The following is an 18,337-nucleotide window of genomic DNA, read 5'->3' on the forward strand; positions in this document are numbered from 1 at the left end:
AAAAAATCAAAGTTGTTAGTTTTATCGTACTAAACGTATTTCAGTTCAATTTAAGCCAGGTGTTTTCACTCCAAATGAGAAACATTTCAGCTAATTTGGTTCATTGTACAGGCGTTTCACTAACATTTTTCAAACTTCATACAGACTTATCCAGTTTAGGCCCAAACCTGTAGTGAATCATTCACTGTGAATGAGTTTGAATATTTTTGATCATCCAGGATCCAGCAGCCAAGTTGTCATAAATGTTGAGCCACACTCAGAAAAGTTACAGCTCAAAGATCGAAGTATGCTGTGGTCGAAGTAAAAAACAAAATTTGTTTTTTCTCTCGTCTATTTTTTGAAACTTTGCTCCGCTTTTTCGTGTTACGGGTAGTTTTAATTGGTGTTAAGTGTGCGGTTTGTTGAAAACGGTCAAGCAGCGCTCATTAAAATCAGTTGAATCTGACAAAGAAATTGAAACTGACTCCAGGCACAGCTCAAAGCAGTTCCGTGAATTGTTGGCTCACACTGCTAAAAGGAACCAGACGTCTTTAAGCAGCTAATTGTCATCATATTGTCTAGCATGGTGAGACCATTCCTACATACACAATGTTTTCATGCTCATTTTGATCAACAACTAACTACGCACCGGGCTCAGAAAGATTAGGGGTATTCACTATGCGTATCGTCATCATATACAGTATCGTAAAAATACCAAAATTCATTGGATTGTAATGTGTAACCATCATTCATTTGATGATAGTATTGCAGACATGCGGGGCTTACTGTATGCGAAAGTAACCTCGAAATGGATTACGTGAATTACCAAACATTCTGAAATGGGCTAGTGGAATAATTTCCGATATGGAGATTACAATTAGCTTTCTTCATAGAAGAAGAATATATGTGAACCATGTGAACTTTAAGTTGTAGTATAAGCTGATTCCTTTCCTTAGTTTCCGCGGCCTTATAAAGGTTTAAAATATTACACTTCAATTTCTTTTCAACTCTAATTTTTCTTTCAAGAGACAAAATTACGCAGCTAATCAAAAATCACCATGTTTGTTTTTAAACATCATTTGCTATACATATAGTTCATTACTTTATTGCTTTTATTTTTTATTATTCTTCAAAATATCATATAATAATCCTTGTTGAGTAACTTTCCGGAGAAAAACCCTACATTTCACCAACAACGCAACGCTTCTTCGCCTTCCGCCTCTCAACTACCTATATGTATAACCATCTCTTCTTCGCATTCGCTTCTCAGTTTCCGTGATTGTACGTTGATGAGCCGGTTGTAAAGTATGAGCCACGTTCCGCTTCATCACCTCCGTCTCCAAGTGCGGATTGTCCACCCTGGCAATTTGGCGACGAGGAACTTCCTTGCTGTTGTTGATGATGGTGATGGTGGTGGTGTGAATGTAGCGACCCGTCCAGTGTTGACCCGCAGCCTGTTCCACTGGCAGTGGTCGTTCCGTACGCCATGTTGAAGAGAGCTTCCGGGTCGCAGACAAATTTGTAGACGTACCGCTCACCGGCGACCTTCTGCATGATTCCTTTTTCGTAGTAATATCGTAGACTTCGGGATAGCTTGTCGTAGTTCATGGCGGGACGGTTCTTCTGGATACCCCATCGGCGGGCAACCTCTTCTGGTTCGACTAGTTTGAATTCCATTCCACGTCCGGTCCAGGCAATGCAACCGGCACTGGACGCAGGTTCATCCAGGAGGGCCACGAGAAACTGCCACAGCTGAAGAGACCCTCGACGTTGGTGAAGCGGTCCGTTAGGTCCGGGTAGGGAGTTCAACGGGGATGGGTTTGTCGTGGTTATACTCGTTAGGGCAGAGGATCCACCGGCCGTGGAGCAGTAGTCCGGCTCGGATGAGGTAACAATATCGGACGGTTGTCGGTAAGCGTATCCCTGGTGTAGGAAGCTTTCAGCGGTGTCGGCAGAGTGAGCAGCAGGGAGACAAGGCGCGTGATCCAGGGTCGAAGACAGATGGGACGTGGAATCCGGGAAGATTGAGTGCTGCGCTAACTGAGGCGATGAGGACTGCTGGCTTTGGAGTTTCAGAGAGGTGTACAATGGGTCGGTGAACATGCGCTCTGAGTAGGTGTGCCATGCTGTTACTGGAAGAAAAATTGATGAAAAAAAGGCTATCAACCATAACATTCTGAATAGACTCTTCAAACAGTTTTCTAACAAATCCAACTGTGAGACGGTTGATGAAATGAATATTTCATCAGCTACACAAATATCCTAAAGTATGCTCTTTTGCCTGCATAATTAATGTCGCTAATTTGAGGTGTATTATTCATTCGCAAGCCAACAACATGTGCAAATTCATCGTCGAGCTGCTGTTAGAGTAGAAATCACAGTCTATACTTTGATGGATCCCACGACCCTGTAATACATAATCGGATTTCGCCGTCTCCCCTGAATTCTCGGAGTGAATGAGTCAGGGTATACAACATTTAGCACATTGTTACTCACTCTGACAGTAACAGAAGCAGTTGGCCATGAGTAGATATTAAAGAGCAACCAACAACACGAAAAACGAAACGGGGAGAGGGCCAAATCCCAGCGGGAATTTTCCGAAAAAGGCCAAAAGCAGCGAAACAATGCGTATGAAAATTTAATCGTCCCCTTTTTCCGACCAGCTAATCATAAAACGGAGCAATGAAGGTACTTTGGAAGAACACAGGTGAGTTTTTGGATACTTTTCTTATTCAGTGAAACGAGGCATCCAGCGTCGGGTTTTTTTTGAGGACGGCTACATTAATGTAATACTGCTGTAGTCAGTTGCAATGCTATATTTTTTTCTGGTAGGTATTTTGGATTCGTATAAAAAAGCATTTCCTTAAAATTCACTTGATTGGAGAGATTTTTTGGGAACCGTCTACAGTTCGCCCTCTTTTAGCTAATACAATATCGTGGTCGGACTATCGGGTAAATGTTTTTGAATCGGCTCTGTCAAATTTTAGAAAAGAAAAGTGAGTCAAAGTTTGTTTTGAGGTTTTCGAAGCGTGTCCAAAATGTTGCTCCATGTTTTGGCACTTGTTTACAAGGTCTTTTAGAGCACAACAATTTATGATGTTTACGATGAATTATAGGAAAAAGTTTGTACCAACTTTGGGGGTGAATAGTGAAGGGGTAATTTTATTTCAGGACATGATTGTGTTATTCTTGAAGATGGTTTTAGGAGTATAAGACTTTTGATATGTCATCAGGAAGCTGGAATTGCCTATAGTGGGGTGAAATGTTGAGTCAGCGGAACAAAAGTTTGAGTCGTGTCTCAAACCCATGTCACAAATGTCTAAAACACATTGATTTACTATAAACAATCGTTAATGAATTAGAATGTGACAAAAGTCTCGATAAAGTTGCAAACCTATTACATTTGTTGCGGAAAACCACTATTTTTGTCCTTGTTCTAGATATTAAAATTTTCTCAGGTTTCACGGTTGAAAACATAAGTCAATCATTTAGATTTTTTTTTAAATGTTTCAAATTTCAAAATTTTTAGTAGTTTCCTTTCAAGGACTTTTTTGTTATTTCATATCTATAATAATTCCCAGCTCGTGGAAAAAAAAACTCATGTTTATGAATTATAAGTTAAAAAATCTATAGCATTAATTTGGACTTTTGATCTGTCACCCATTAAACCACATAAGCAATCGATAACAATTATCTTATATGAGCTTCATATTTACAAACGTTTTATTTAAAATAGGTCAGCCGAACATTATTCTTGGAGACCATTGCACACTGGGCCAGGAATGCAATCTAGCGGAGCAATATTAATAACTCCGAAATGAAGCATTTTCGAGACTTGCCGTCTTCGGCAAAGTTTCTCATCGTAATAAGGACCATCTATTGACAAAAGCAAATAGTTCAAAACTCTTCCGCAAAGATGACGCCACAATCTAACTTCTTTCTCTGACGTTTTGGAGACTTGATGTCTTTAGCAAACTTGTTTATCTTGACAAAATAAACAACTCTTTTGAAAACGTAAAATTTCCACAGCCTACTGGTTCCGAGTTACATGGAGTTAAAGAAAAAATGTCTAAAATATGTTTTTTTTTCTTTCTGTTTCGGTTTTTTTGCTTACAGCAATATAATGTTATATTTTTCTTTAATGCAAATGCATTAAATAAATTACTTTTGTGAAGAAACATACTGGTTTAAGCTTAAAATTTTAAAGATATTGTTGAAAAAATGAAAAAACCGCAATTTTTTAGCTTTGCTACCTCCCAAAGCGCAAAAAATCGCATCCTAACCTTTTCAAAAAAACATTAAGCCAATAATCGATAAACAAAAATTTGATAGAGGTATATTTTGATGTTTTTGAGATTTCTTCATTTCAGTGGAACATACTTTTTTCTATAACTTTTTTTAATGCATTGAAATGGCATTTTGAAGATTGACGACTTTGGCAAAGTTGTTTATCTTGATAAAATAAACAACTCTTCTTAAGACGTCAAAACTCCACAGCCTACTTTTTTGAAGTGGTTAGGTGGATTATAATTTATGCTTAACATTACTGTGTCGTTTCCAGAAAATCAAGAGTTATTTAAAGTTTTTTTTTAGAAAATCTGTATCTGAGCTTCTAAAACATAAAATTAATTAAGTTTACAAGTTCGCTAAGAATCAACCTTAAGATAGCCGATAAGCCTGCTTATAGATCCGTCAATGAATTTGATTTATAAAAATCTTTTATAGGGTATACGTCCCTAACCTCGGTCTAATATGCAGCCATAGATTACGTTTTTAATCATAACTCATCAATTAATTTACCTGCAAACGATATTCTACTGCTAAATGGTATGCTTAGATATGCTTATCATGTCGTTTGCTATCAGGAACCGCAAAAAGTTGAAAAACTTACTTTTTTTAAGACAAAAACTCACCAGGGAAATGTATGTAATATCGGTCTATTGTCCCCAAATTGGGTCTATTTATGGATGCAACTTCGTCCTATCCTGTTTGATTCTCAAAAAAAACGCTCTTGGTAACGTTTTCTTATGTATTTTTTTTTATCACTATCACTGTTAACTTAATACTCTTCATTCCTCAAAACATTTCTTAGAGAAAATTTTACGAAAACTACATTAAATCACTCAAGTTAAAAATTAAAAATTAAAAATTTCGCTTATCGTCTTTCGACCGCAGAATATCTAAATCAAAACATTGTGATGTTCATTATACAGATTTGGCAGAAAAAATCTCCCTTCCTGTTCGTTCCTTATCATCCAAATGCAAACCACATTGTTGACGTTACTCTTATTGCTATATGCTGTCAAATGAATTTCATGGGCCAAAGTTAGGAACATAGAAAAGAAATGTGTCCCTAAAGTTGGGTCCATGATTTACTTGTGAAAACGTTGTTAAACAATTAAAATAAACATAAAATATTCAAACAGTAACTGTGAGTTTTACGTCTAGTGTGTATTATCAGGTAATTCCATTCAATAAATGCCATAATCAGGCCATTTGATGATCGTCAGTGCAACCTTCCCATCTTAACCTTAGAAGTCATGGCGGCTAAAAACTCCGAACAGAGTGATATTCTCAACCAGTTTTATTACTTACGAGAGCTGAAAATGTATTGAAATGTTGTGATATAAATTGATTTGTGTGTGGTACACATTTATCAATCATCAGTGATCAATATTTTCCTTATTTTTTGTGTAATATTCCTTAATTAATTATTTATTTGCGTGATAGGCCGAATGAAAGGACTAGACCCACATTACATACCGTAACCCTAAATAGATTTTGAATGGCAACAGACCGAGCTTACATTCACCCCATCTAAATTGCAGGTCCCTTTCCACCAGCATTAAACGAACTACCTGCGAAATCGTAATTAAAAGCATCATTTCATTTATATCAATTATTAAGTACGAACAATTAGTTCCTCATTTCACGGTCGGTTTCGGCTATCCACCCTACCACTCCCATCATTGCCCTGTGTCTATAGACTATTGTTTTCCTAATCTAAGTGAGCACTGGAATTCCCTTAATCCGTCACTCCGTTGCTCGTTTTTTGTATCATTTTCTGCCAGCATCACAGCAGGCGGGGGTGATTTTTAACCCCTTTTGCTATGATACGCTGACCTGCTAATGCCTAGAATATTTTGGTTGTTCATCATTTATGATATGGCTATAATCATTAGGGCGATGATACTCTTCGGTTACGCAGGGTTGTTTGCTTGGGAGAGGGGTGATAATACTAATGAAAATCTTGTTCTAGGGGCTTCAAATGTTTTGTGCGGGAGAGTTGTGTATCTATTTAAGAGTGAAAAAGGGTTTGACCTTTCTGTTGAATTGATAATGACGATGGCTCACCTTGGTTGAGGTTATTTAAAAGTTGAAAAATGATTCAATGAATGTCGTCCTCAGCATAACAAGAAGTGCAATCAATGATAGCTGAACAAAATATGAATCATTTATTTGAGAAACCACATAAGTCACATTTTATCCCAACGACTTGCTTTTGCAGTTTTTGGATTCGCTTCTGCAAATATCAGAAAATTTGTAAAGCATCCACATACCCTAATAAAAAATAACCATAAACGAACGATAACCCAAATCATTGAACTATTCCACAAATGGTTTGGATGATACCCAGAACACGTCGTTAAGCAAATTAACCATACAATTTTTATTAGGGTAGGACCTTGGTTTGGGTTTTGGCTGTTTTTCAGCTTTTTTTACCAAATGGACTTAGGCGGTTTCTAAAATAAATGCTTCATAATATTCCATTAAGTGTTCGATTGTTGTTTTTCAATACCCGCTAATCCACCGTCAATCAGATCAGAAACTGTCAGTGATATTGAAAAAAATAAAATATAAAACGCGACTTTCGTTTCGATGGAATATGTAAAACCGCTTGCTGAACGAAAGATGAATATTAATTCTTTAGCGCTCGTGAAGAGGTTACGACACCTCCCGGGAAAAAAAAACCGATGCCCCGCACCCACCGAGATTCTATCCCGACGGCATCAACGGTGACAATTTTATTTTCATTAAACGAAATTGAATTTGTCATTTTCGGAGGATCCATTTGTGGGGGAGTAGATTTTCCCCGTAGCACAAAAATAAACAAGGGGACACGAGTGTATAGGATTTCACCACAAAAGCCAACAAATACGGGAGTGACAAGTGGTAGCATCGAACAACAAGTGGTAGGAGGCCATGCTTCGATTCGATTGTGCCAGCAAAGAAAAGAAACATATTTCTTTACGCGAGAACGGAAGCCTAGTGGTAGGCAGAAGGTAGGTGAAATGTTCCGTCGGTTCGGATGAAAATTGATGCAGGATGTTCTTTGCTTGTTCACTTTTTCCCAGAGGGTGTAAAATTAAATTATGCGGCAATTTTGATTCGAGATTATTCAATGTGTGTAGCGTGGCGAGTGTGGGAATTTTTCGGCTTTGCAATTTGGAAGTCAATTTTGTGGTGCGTTTCCGGTGGAAAAGAAGGGAAAAAAATCGCGCAATGTTTACTTTTCTTGAGCTTACCGTCGCTTGGTTCGCGTTTCACTAGCTGGGGTGGAGTTGACAGCCGATAGCAGTAGGCGGCGGCCGCTACCGGGTGCGTCGAAGGGGTTGTCGCGAAATCGAAGAATGCCGAGCGTTCGTTTCTGAGGGTTTTACCTGGAAATGAGAAATTTTTGAAGAAAAGATGGTTTGGTAAGAAGTCAGATTTTACGCTGGTTGAGAAGATTAAACTTCCTATTTCAATTTTTAAACGATGACGGGAGTTTTTTGGAGAATGGTAAATGTGCGTCTTTTCTTTTGAAGAAATCTGTCATCAGAGTATGCCTCCTGTGGAGTAGGCATATTAAAGTAACCTATGGCAGCATATTGGATATTTTCGTTTGCTTTATCAATTTTGCACAAGCAAATGCGGATTCAATGGGAGATCCTCCCACATGAATAAAATCCTGTTTCTCGGTATTTCAGCACAGTTTAATTTTACATTATTACGCCCGGGAGGCATCGAGCTTGATGGAAACGTTAATGTTTTATATAAATATTGGTTTTTTGTATCGACGCTTCCATAATGCCATCAGTAGTCGTCCGTTAGTCAGCCAGCCGATGGCTTCGATGTATCTCTGGCAGTGGCTTGCACTGTACGCACAAACGTAGTCGGGCAAATATTTACTTTATCCGGGAAAACTGGGAAAATACATGGCAAGGGTAAATATTTTACCTCTGCGTTGATAGCTGTTTTATTAACTTTTTCGTGCTATTATTTTATGCACACGGACACACGTAAGAACGACGTGGAAAAACGTTAAGATCATAAATTCTTTAATCATTTGGATGTGCGCGGGGAATTTTAAGATTATTGACATAAATCAAACTGTTGAATAATCATGTGGATCTTTACTTAAATCGGAAAAATATTGTAAAAAAATGTTTCTCGTCTTACAAAAAAAAAAATGAATTTTATTTGCGGATCCAATGCACTATACAACAACTATACACAAATTATACAAGTGTGACCATGGCTGTTCTCATAATTTATTATAAAAATAATGCTCATGGTCATAGCACAGACAAACAGACATAAAACTCGCAAGTTGTTGATTGAACAAGCATTTAACGGTCAATTTAAAAGTATCGTAGTTGGTAGTACCGCCACCTGTGGCGCGCATAGTCAATTCCCTTGCGTTTGACGTTTACACACTACCGCCATCTGTTCAGCGTACTACCCACCACTGTGTATTCAACAGATGGCGGTAATGTTGTAGCGACGATGTTTTACAGTGAGAAATATTCAATGTGTTATGTCTGTTTGTCTGTGGTCATAGTTAGTCATTCAAGTGTATCCGTGGTATAATGCTTATCTAATATTCTAATTATGCATTAATATATAATGTGTTACATTGTTAGACATCATAGTTTGCCAAGTTCTCTCACCCCAGCAGGCCTGGGTTCAATCCCAGTCGGCGCCGCCGGGATGTTCTGAGGCATAACATAGCTGATCACGCCTTCCTTCGGGGGAAGGGAAGTAAATCCGTTGGTCCCCGGTTCATGAGTTGATGGGTCGATAGGTAGGGTCCAGGTGTGGGAGCTGCCTCCCTGGCGTCGGTAGCATTGGAAGCACGGAAAACAAGATCGACGGAAAAAAAATAGTTTGCCAAGTAGTAAATATATTCTAGAGGCAATATACATTAGGGTACCAATGAATGTATGGGAAAAAGTGACCGTCGAATTAGGGGGGTGGCGCAAACTCGTCAAAGTTTGAGTTTTTTGAAAATCATCCAATGGGGGAGGGAGAGGGGGCATCTAATACGTAATGCTTCATTAGGGTGGTACGCCTAATTTTCATTTGGGTGGTCTTTTTCATAATACACGCAAAAGCTTAAGATTCCACTGCACCTCAAAATACTACAGAAAACTGAATACTCTCTCCTCTCTATAAGAGTGACAATGATACGCTATTTGCATTCATCACTAGAATACCTTGTGAAATACTTGTTAATTGGATAATAAATACTTCGAAAATGCTGGAATCGTTGGAATTTTTTTGTTTTACTTATTAAATGCAAGGATAACCATTATTTATGTACAGCAATAATGTGAATACTAGTTGTACGCTTAACCATCATTAGCATTCATTACGTTACATGATTATTTACTAGGGTGGTTCCTTTATTTCATAAAATGCATTATTTCTAAATTGAAGTTTGAATCATAAGTTTGCGCCAAATGCACTTAAAGTCTGAATATAGGTTTATGTACTTTCTAATCTAATCTAATCTAATACAAATGCAGCCAGTACGAGAAAGCATCCTAGAAAATGATTAGGTTGGATAACGCCTTATCATTTTTCCTGCCATCATCGATGTTTGCAGCATATCTGAGATATGACGCAAACATCAAAGCGGGAAGGCCTACTGCGATGCATTTACCGCAAAAATGCTTGATATTCAAACATCGATGCATTTCGTGAATCTACATGGTGGCCTTGCTCGGAAATCAATATTAGCTTGAGTTTATGCGCCTTATAGAAGGGGGAGGGGTCTCGAACTATCATAAGAACCTTTCCCGGCCCCAAAAACCCCTGCATACAAATTTTCACGCCGATCGGTTCAGTAGTTTCCGAGTCTATAAGGATCAGACAGACGGACATAAATTCGTTTTTATGTATATAGATGTACTTTATGGTATATCATTTCATATATATTCCATAGAAAAAAGTTAAAGTGTATCTCAGAATTTCGTGAAAAGTGGTATAGATCTTTCTTATTGAAAAATATTAGACTCGTATTTTTTATTCCGCCATTAGGGTGACCATTTCCATGTTAGGGTGCTCCGATTTTTTTTTCAAAAATTCTTGACTGATTTTTTAATGTATTTTTAAGAAAATCCGGAGAGCTTTGATATTTGGGCGTAATTGCTTTTGTAAACAAACACTTCAATCACCGATTTCACACGAATAAAAGTACAATCTCGCGAACAAACTATACCGAATGGTAGAGGAACCACTCTTCTACCTGTTTGTGTTATTAGTTTTTGAGATTGAGCTTTAATTCGTCAAAGAACGTGTTTGTTTACAAAAACAATTACGCCCTAATCTCGAAGTTCTCCGGAAATTACGAAACGTTCAGAAATATTAGCTTTTGTATGAAGAAAATACGTAACAAATGCTTTTTCTTGATTTTCAACAACTTCTTATTTTAATATATTTAATTGAAAGATCATTAAATTTTACATAACATATTAAAAAATAGCTATGTCAGAGGAGTCATTTCGAAGATACAATTTGTTAAAAATAAAAAAAAAAATAAACAGTTAGAACTATTCCACAGCCAACAGTATATGAGAAAAGGCGGGCGCACACTTTTTTGCCTGTAGATTTGAAGACATGCTTCAAATCTCCGCGTACATCGTACGGGTTAGGCAAAGAAGTGTCCGTTTGACTTTGTACTGTCGCATTAATAGCCCTTCGCTCATTTTAAATTTCCATTCAATTTTCATACTGCCTTACTATAACGGAACTATCTACCTACCCTCTTCTAAGACCATTCTCTAGCTAATAAATTATCACACTAAAACTTCATGATGGATAGCATTTCCAACCAATTCCGAAAAATCATTGTTCCGCAATATATACACCACACATGTATGGAAACGATGAAGACGCAAGGCAGTTCACAATGCGTCTCTATCGAGTCACAGCAGCTGTAACTAACGAAATCTATGAGTAACTTATACCCCGTTCACATTACAGCGTATATCACGTATATCATACGCTGTCATTGCAAGACATTGCATGCACTCATACATCTAGTTTTCAGTGGAAATCCATTGTATATGGGTCATTCCGCGCCAAGTGTACACAGCACATGAAATTGACCTCTTCCTATTTGGACCAAATTTGGAGGGAATGTTCATTTAAGTTCAAATTTTAAAAATCCAAAGTTTTATGCTAATCGGAGCACCCCTCGGTCAAGGGGCGCATTTTACAATTTTCGTGATTCTTTGAAAAGCACTACTTTCTTTTGTTCATATCTCCGGAACAAATAAAGCTACAAATTGCATTAGGTACTGTTTCAATAAGGAAATTAGACAAGAAATCTAAATCTGTAACTTCTGTTTCTGTACAGTGTTGCCAAATTTTTTTTATTTTTGTTTGAAAACTTTAAATGCAGTTTTCTCATAATACATGTCGTTTAATTTTCATTTTAAGGACACCATCGTGTTCTTCATCCTTTTTTACATAAGAAACACTTAACGACAAAAAGTAATTTGCGTAGTTCCTGAGATATTGCATTTTGAATGAACAAAAGTCATAAATTATGAGGGTAAAACTTTTTTTTAATTTTTTTTTCATTTCCTCTTAGTAAGTGGATTCATTCTCATGACTTATTGTGTGAAATAATATTTACAGAAAAAAAAATCGATTACATTACCAAGAACAGTGTTGCCAAATTTAAATATTATTTAGCAACTAAAAACTTTAAACGTGATTTTTTTAAGTTGATGCATCTAAATATTTGGTTTGATGCCCCATCGTGTCCCACAGCATTTTTACATGAGATAGACTATCTAAAACAAAGTTCAACGCAATGTAACATTTTCGGAAAACAAATTAAAGAAAAGTGTTTTTTTATTTTTCTGATGCATTTTCTAAAGCAATGGAATTAATATCCAAACCTATTATTTTAAAAGTTTTCAGAAGGTAAGTACACAACGGACCTAAATCTATATTTTTTGGTACAAGAACGCCAAAATAACTATTTATGGTCAGCCATAAAACAAGACAAAAATGTGAAATATAGGACAAAACTGTAATTTGCTCATGTTTTGCATACGATCCAGAATTTCGAGATCAAATAGATGTCTTTGAAGATGTCATCTATTAACGTATAAAATATTACATTTTTTTTTCATATATTAGGCGTTAATGTTTTAAGCATCTCTGGCGCATCTGTCTAGTACATTAGAAGTTTGCAGATACCGAGTGGAAAATGGTGTGTTCTATTCAGGGGGTAAGCCACTTTGCCACCTTGTGTTAAACACATCAAAAACACTCTTCGACACTCTTCGACACTCTTCAACACACTCAAACACCCTTCAACCACCATGAGAACCAATTTTTCAATCTTTTCTGGCAGCACTGCCATTCATTTGATGCCCTTTTTCGTTTTTGTTGATTTTTTTTTTCTTTAGGAGGGACCTCCAGAAATCGGTAGGATACCACAAAAAAAACTGATCGGGACACCGAAGTAGCCCTCACCCCCGCAATTAGAAAAGAAGATTCAATATCAAGCTCAACATTGAAAAACAGACAATTTCAACCTCTAACGAGCTAGAATATATGTAATTGTATATTAATGAAGCGGATAATAATTATCATATCAATTATTGATCGATAGCTGAAGACAGATAATTCTTTCTAATGTGTTTGATGCTCTTTCATCGTGGATTTCATATACACAATACCAAATCAGAGAGATCCATCCTACTAACTGCCACTTGCAAATAGGTTCGTTTTTTTTTTTGCGAAATTTAGATCCAGAGATTGCTTAGCAAGGGGCGTGCTCGGTTTGGTTATCTGGGCTTGATTGCGACTGGAATTCGATTGGGATGGATTCGAGAAGACTTTACTGGTTTGAGCCAAGATGTCAAGCATCATGACATAAGAATGCGACGGCTGAGGGAGTACTTTTTGAGATCGGAGTGGAACTCCAGACATACATACACAGCACATTCTTTTAGATAGGTGTTGCGGATGACGATCAGGGATGCGAATTTGAATTCCTGTAAGTTGCTTGCATAGACGTGTGCATTATTTCTTAAATTCCGTGCTTTCACTGTGCATGATTAAATTGGTAAATTTTTGGAGAGCAAAAAAAAAAAGAATTCTGATTATAAACAAAAGTGGATGTAATGCTAGCCAGTAAGCATTAATTTTCAATAAACGTTTTGACAGCTAGGTCGACATGCAGAAACACCTTCCGACACCCTAAAACACACAAGAAACACAATTACCCCCCGTAACGTGGGTGGATCACCTTTTCGTGGTACGATAAGGGATGTAAGATCTACCACCGATTCCTAGTCCTGACTACTTCAAACTAGGGGAACAGGATTTTTCAGTAATCAAAGGAACACATCTAGTCCTTGTTACTTTTTATGCCTTGTTGATAGTGATAAGACTCGACTTTGTCCACCGAGGATTATCTTGAAAAACAAGGAAAAAGGGGGTTAATTAGTCTTCATCTATGTGATTCCTAATCTTATATTCGTTGTTCCATAATTTGAAGTGCTTAAGACTAGGGTTCTGATGCATGGTCAATATCGGTGTCATTCCTTAATTTTGTTGCTAAGGAATCCAATTTTGACTCACAAAGGGGCGTGCCTTTGGAGGGTGTTTCAACACTCCGAAGGGTATAAATAGCGGGACCTTTCAATTAGAGTCGGATCCTTGAGATAAATGCAAGAATGACAACTGTAAAAAAAAATCAAATACTTCATAATTTCTCAATAGTGACGGAGTAATGCGACATGCACTAAACTAAGGACATGGGAAATACTACAATAGATCAAATTACTGGTCGCAGTGGTGTTAGGTCCCGAACAGTGGAACACAATTACAATCTTCGTCCTGGTGTTACGGAACTGAAAAGTGTTTGTGATGGCCATGCTAAGCAATATGGAGACCTGTATGCGACAATGCAACGACAGTGCTGCAACCCATTGAATCTGCATACAGTTATTCGTCGCAAGAGTTTGAAACCAATTTCTGCACGGTTTCATGACGAGTACAATAAGAACTTTGCCAAAAATTATCGAAGGTCGGAAAGTATGCGTGCAATGTCATCTGGCGGTTAAAAAAAAACATGGATAATGACCAGCCATCTGCAGGTAAAATTCATCTTGAATTATTCATTTCAATCCCAGCCGTACGAAAGCACGTCTATATTGTAGCGAAACAATCCGAGTTTTTCAAATTCACTTGTCATAGCTTACGTGAAGGTGAAGTCGTTGTAGTGGCAGATTTCTCTGAAAACTATTCTTTTGTTTTTTAAAGTGTACAGGGAATTCATTGTAATAATTTGCTGGCAACCGTTCACACTTTTGATGCCTACACTGTACACCAGAATAAAGTTGTACCATTGAACTGCGTCATAATGTCCGATACTCTAGACCACAGCACAACAACATTTCATGCTTTCCAGCGCCATTTCAAATAGTATCTCAAATCCTAGGTATCACAGTTGTCCAAAATCTCGTACTTCTCCGATGGTGCGGTACCCTGGTTTTCCACGAAAGCAAATTTGGGGTGCCCACTCAGTGGCACTACTTTGTTACGGCACATGGCAAAGGACCAAGCGACGGATTGGGATGAAGTTTGAAGAGATTGGAAACGCGAGCTAGTTTACAAGGAGCCACTATTCACACGCCAAAGGAGCTCTATGACTGGGCAATGAAGAATTGCAATACAAACGTTAGATTTGTGTCATCTGAGATCTGTTCCGAAGAAAAACAAATACTGTTCCACCGTTTTGCATCAGCTGCATCTATTCCCAGTATTCGTTAAATAAATGCAGCAGCTCCTTCTGGTATTGATACCATTATTATGAAAACTGTTTCAGGTGCCACAACTGGTTCAGCTTTTAGAGTTGTGGCAATGAAACGTGCAAAGCAAGTGGATTCGAATAATAATGGGAAGAAATCATCACGAAGTGCTAACCTTGAGAAAAAAAAATGAGTAAATTGTAATTTATGTTTTACATTGTTATAATAAAATGTAAGAAACAAATCGATCAGTGTTCGATACAACATTTTATTGGAATGTCTTAATTTATAATGCAATTCGTTTAGATTATTACTAGTGTAAAGTTTTCAGCCACTAAATAATATTTAAATTTGTCAACACTGCATAAAAACTATTATTGGTTTTATCATACCTATTTTGTTTCCATCAAGTATTATTTAACAAAGTAAGTCATGAGAATGAATCTTATTACGAGGAAACGTTATAAAAATAACCCTCATAATTTATGACTTTCGTTCATTCAAAATGCAATATCTCAGGAACTACGCAAATTACTTTTTGTCGTTAAGTGTTTCTTATGTAAAAAAGGATGAAGAACACGATGGTGTCCTTAAAATGAAAATTAAACGACATGTATTATGAGAAAAATGCATTTAAAGTTTTCAAACTAAAATAAAAAATATTTGGCAACACTGTACAGAAACAAAAGTTACAGATTTACATTATTTGTCTAATTTCCTTATTAAAACAATACCTAATGCAATTTGTAGCTTTATTTGTTCCGGAGATATGAACAAAAGAAAGTAGTGGTTTCTAAAAAATAATGAAAAATGAAAAATGTGCCCCTTGATCGAGGGGTGCTACGATCAGCATACAACTTTGGAATTTTAGAATTCGAACTTAAATGAACATTCCCTCCAAATTTGGTCCAAATCAGAAGAGGTCAATTTCACTTTTGCAATTTTTTGTGACCACTTGGCGCGGAATGACCCATATATATTACATGATATAGGCTGTAATGTGAACGGGGTATTACAAGCTGGGTGCAACATTAAGTTCATAAACCACGTAGACAAATTTTTAGACATTGCATATCCTACCTTCCCCCTCGTATACTTTTCTAAAATTTCAAAAAATGGTGGAAACGGTTCCCCTTATGGTGGAATAAAAAATACGAGTTTAATATTTTTTGATAAGAAAGAACCAAACTAATTTTCACGAAATTCTGAGACTCACTATAACTTTTTCCATGGAATTGCTGATAAACAATATAGTATAATGGAAGGTCTCCAATAAAGAGGGAGAGAGAGAGAGAAACATTAGTAATTTCCATTTAATTCCACTACCTTATTTACTTATCCTTAACAGATACGCGTATTTCGTCAACAATGTGCAGACTTCTTCAGTGTCTTGTACTAATACTCGACTAGAAGACACTCAAGAAATCTGCACATTGTAGACCAAATACGCGTATCTGTCAAGGATAAGCAAATAAGGTAGTGGAATTAAATGGAAATTACTAATCTTTCTCTCTCTCTTTATACAGCTATTCCACTAAGACGCCCACATTCATCAGGAGGTCTCCAATGTTTACCAACAAACCATTTTGAATGTGACACCAGAAAACTTGAAATCTTAATGTGTCAGTCCGTGAAACTCCTAGTTGAAATGATTTTGCACCTGCGCCTGGGTAAATTTACAAATTTTAGTGTTTGTCATCTTAAGTGGTTGGCTACAAACTGGCTACCGGGTACAGAATCTATCACTACAAATCCTACGGTTCAAGAATATCAAGGCTTCGGCTCAAGCTCAAGCTCTGTGATAAGCCATGCTATACAACACATGGGCGGAGCACACGATTCGGTCACCATAAGGATGTTCACGGCACATGGTCATTATCCTTGCATACTTTCACATTGTTTGGGGTATTTTTTACAAAATAATTAGGAATATTTTTAAAATTTAGAGAAGCGAGCGAAAAAAATGACAGTTAAAAATAAACATGTCCACTTGCAGCCAAAGCATACTTCGATTCTAAGTTTGAATATCTATGTACTTTCAAATATATCCAGCTTTCCATGCTCGGTAATGGCGGCCTGTTTATATGAATAAATGTATCCTTCACTGTGCTTTTTGACACTATCTGGATGTTCGAATGTTGACCCCTCCCTTTCCCTCTCCCAGGAACAGAAGAAAATGGAACAACATACGCCCTCCAGTTAGTGTCAAAAAGCACAGTGAAGGATACATTTATTCATATAAACAGGCCGCCATTACCGAGCATGGAAAGCTGGATAGGCTACGTTCCATTTGGTAAATTTTCACTTAAATTTGACATTTCGGAAATAAATTATTATGTTCGAAAATCCCTCTGTTGCTGATGGTCCGATTTTCATGAAGGCGTTTGTTAAAATTGATTCCTGGTCTGTCAGTAATACGTTCATTAGAAATTGTTCCATCTGCAAAAGTGAAAGTTTACCAAATGGAACACAGCCTTAATAAAAAAAATCTGTTGTTTTTAACCACCGTTTAAGCATATAATATATAAAGCAAGGTCATTTCTAAAACATATTCACCTTTGCACTCCGGGAGAATCAATCTACAGATGGAATTGTATTTTTTTTTATCTTAATGGATACCTAAGACATGAATTCAAATGGATTAATATGGGTTTCAATATTCCATAAACGTCCCAACTAATTCCATATTACTTGAAACTGGAACTTAATTGACAAATTATGAAAAAATTGAAAAATTGACGATTTGAGCATTGAAAATGTCTCTTCCTTTCATGCCTACAGCTTCAATGGACAGTTCTCTTTAAATATCATCACGTGCCGTTCGAACTTTAGGAAAATTATGAAAGCTCACTTTTTGCTGGCCATATTTTGGGTCACTCAACACTTTACAGGTATTTTTCGCTATCTGAGAAATTAGGACACTTCTTAATAATGATCGAAATGAAATTATGTATGAAATCTACTCAACCAAAATGGAATTCAAATTTGGTTTGCTTGCGCTGTTAAAATGCATAAATTTTCCTCAATCATGGCCATCTTGGTCTTTGCCATAATGGTAATGGTCATATGTCAGAACGGAGTGATTGAAATTTAAAAATGATTCTATGGCCCTCGAGCGTAAAAAGCTGGATATGGCTTATATAAAGTTCGGAAGCCCTATATTACCCGTATATCAGCCTAATATTGCAAAAAAGGTGAATTAGCAGGCTGGTTTGCTTGGGTATGCTCGTAGAGGACCACCCCACTCCATTTGTGTGTCGATAATTATCCGATGGAACAAGACTAAACGGCGCGCATCGGGCAATGTGGATCGA

The 18,337-nt window shown here is 37.0% G+C and overlaps 1 protein-coding gene across 1 annotated transcript in view; it reads right to left on the reverse strand.

Annotated features, from left to right (window-relative positions):
• Window positions 1-1,245: 1,245 nt before the first annotated feature.
• LOC135717192 (ETV5-related protein Ets96B-like) overlaps window positions 1,246-18,337 on the reverse strand; it is a 33,753-nt gene continuing 16,661 nt past the window's right edge. Inside the window, exons 4-5 of the mRNA XM_065239149.1 lie at window positions 7,506-7,640; window positions 1,246-2,111 (exon numbers count right to left, since the gene is read on the reverse strand). Coding sequence (XP_065095221.1) covers window positions 1,246-2,111; window positions 7,506-7,640 — 1,001 coding nt within the window. The remainder of the gene's footprint in view (window positions 2,112-7,505; window positions 7,641-18,337) is intronic.

This window comes from Ochlerotatus camptorhynchus, unplaced genomic scaffold, assembly GCF_037179485.1.
Source record: "Ochlerotatus camptorhynchus isolate MF236.1 unplaced genomic scaffold, CSIRO-AGI_Acam_v1.1 ptg000052l, whole genome shotgun sequence".
Lineage (NCBI taxonomy): Eukaryota > Metazoa > Arthropoda > Insecta > Diptera > Culicidae > Ochlerotatus > Ochlerotatus camptorhynchus.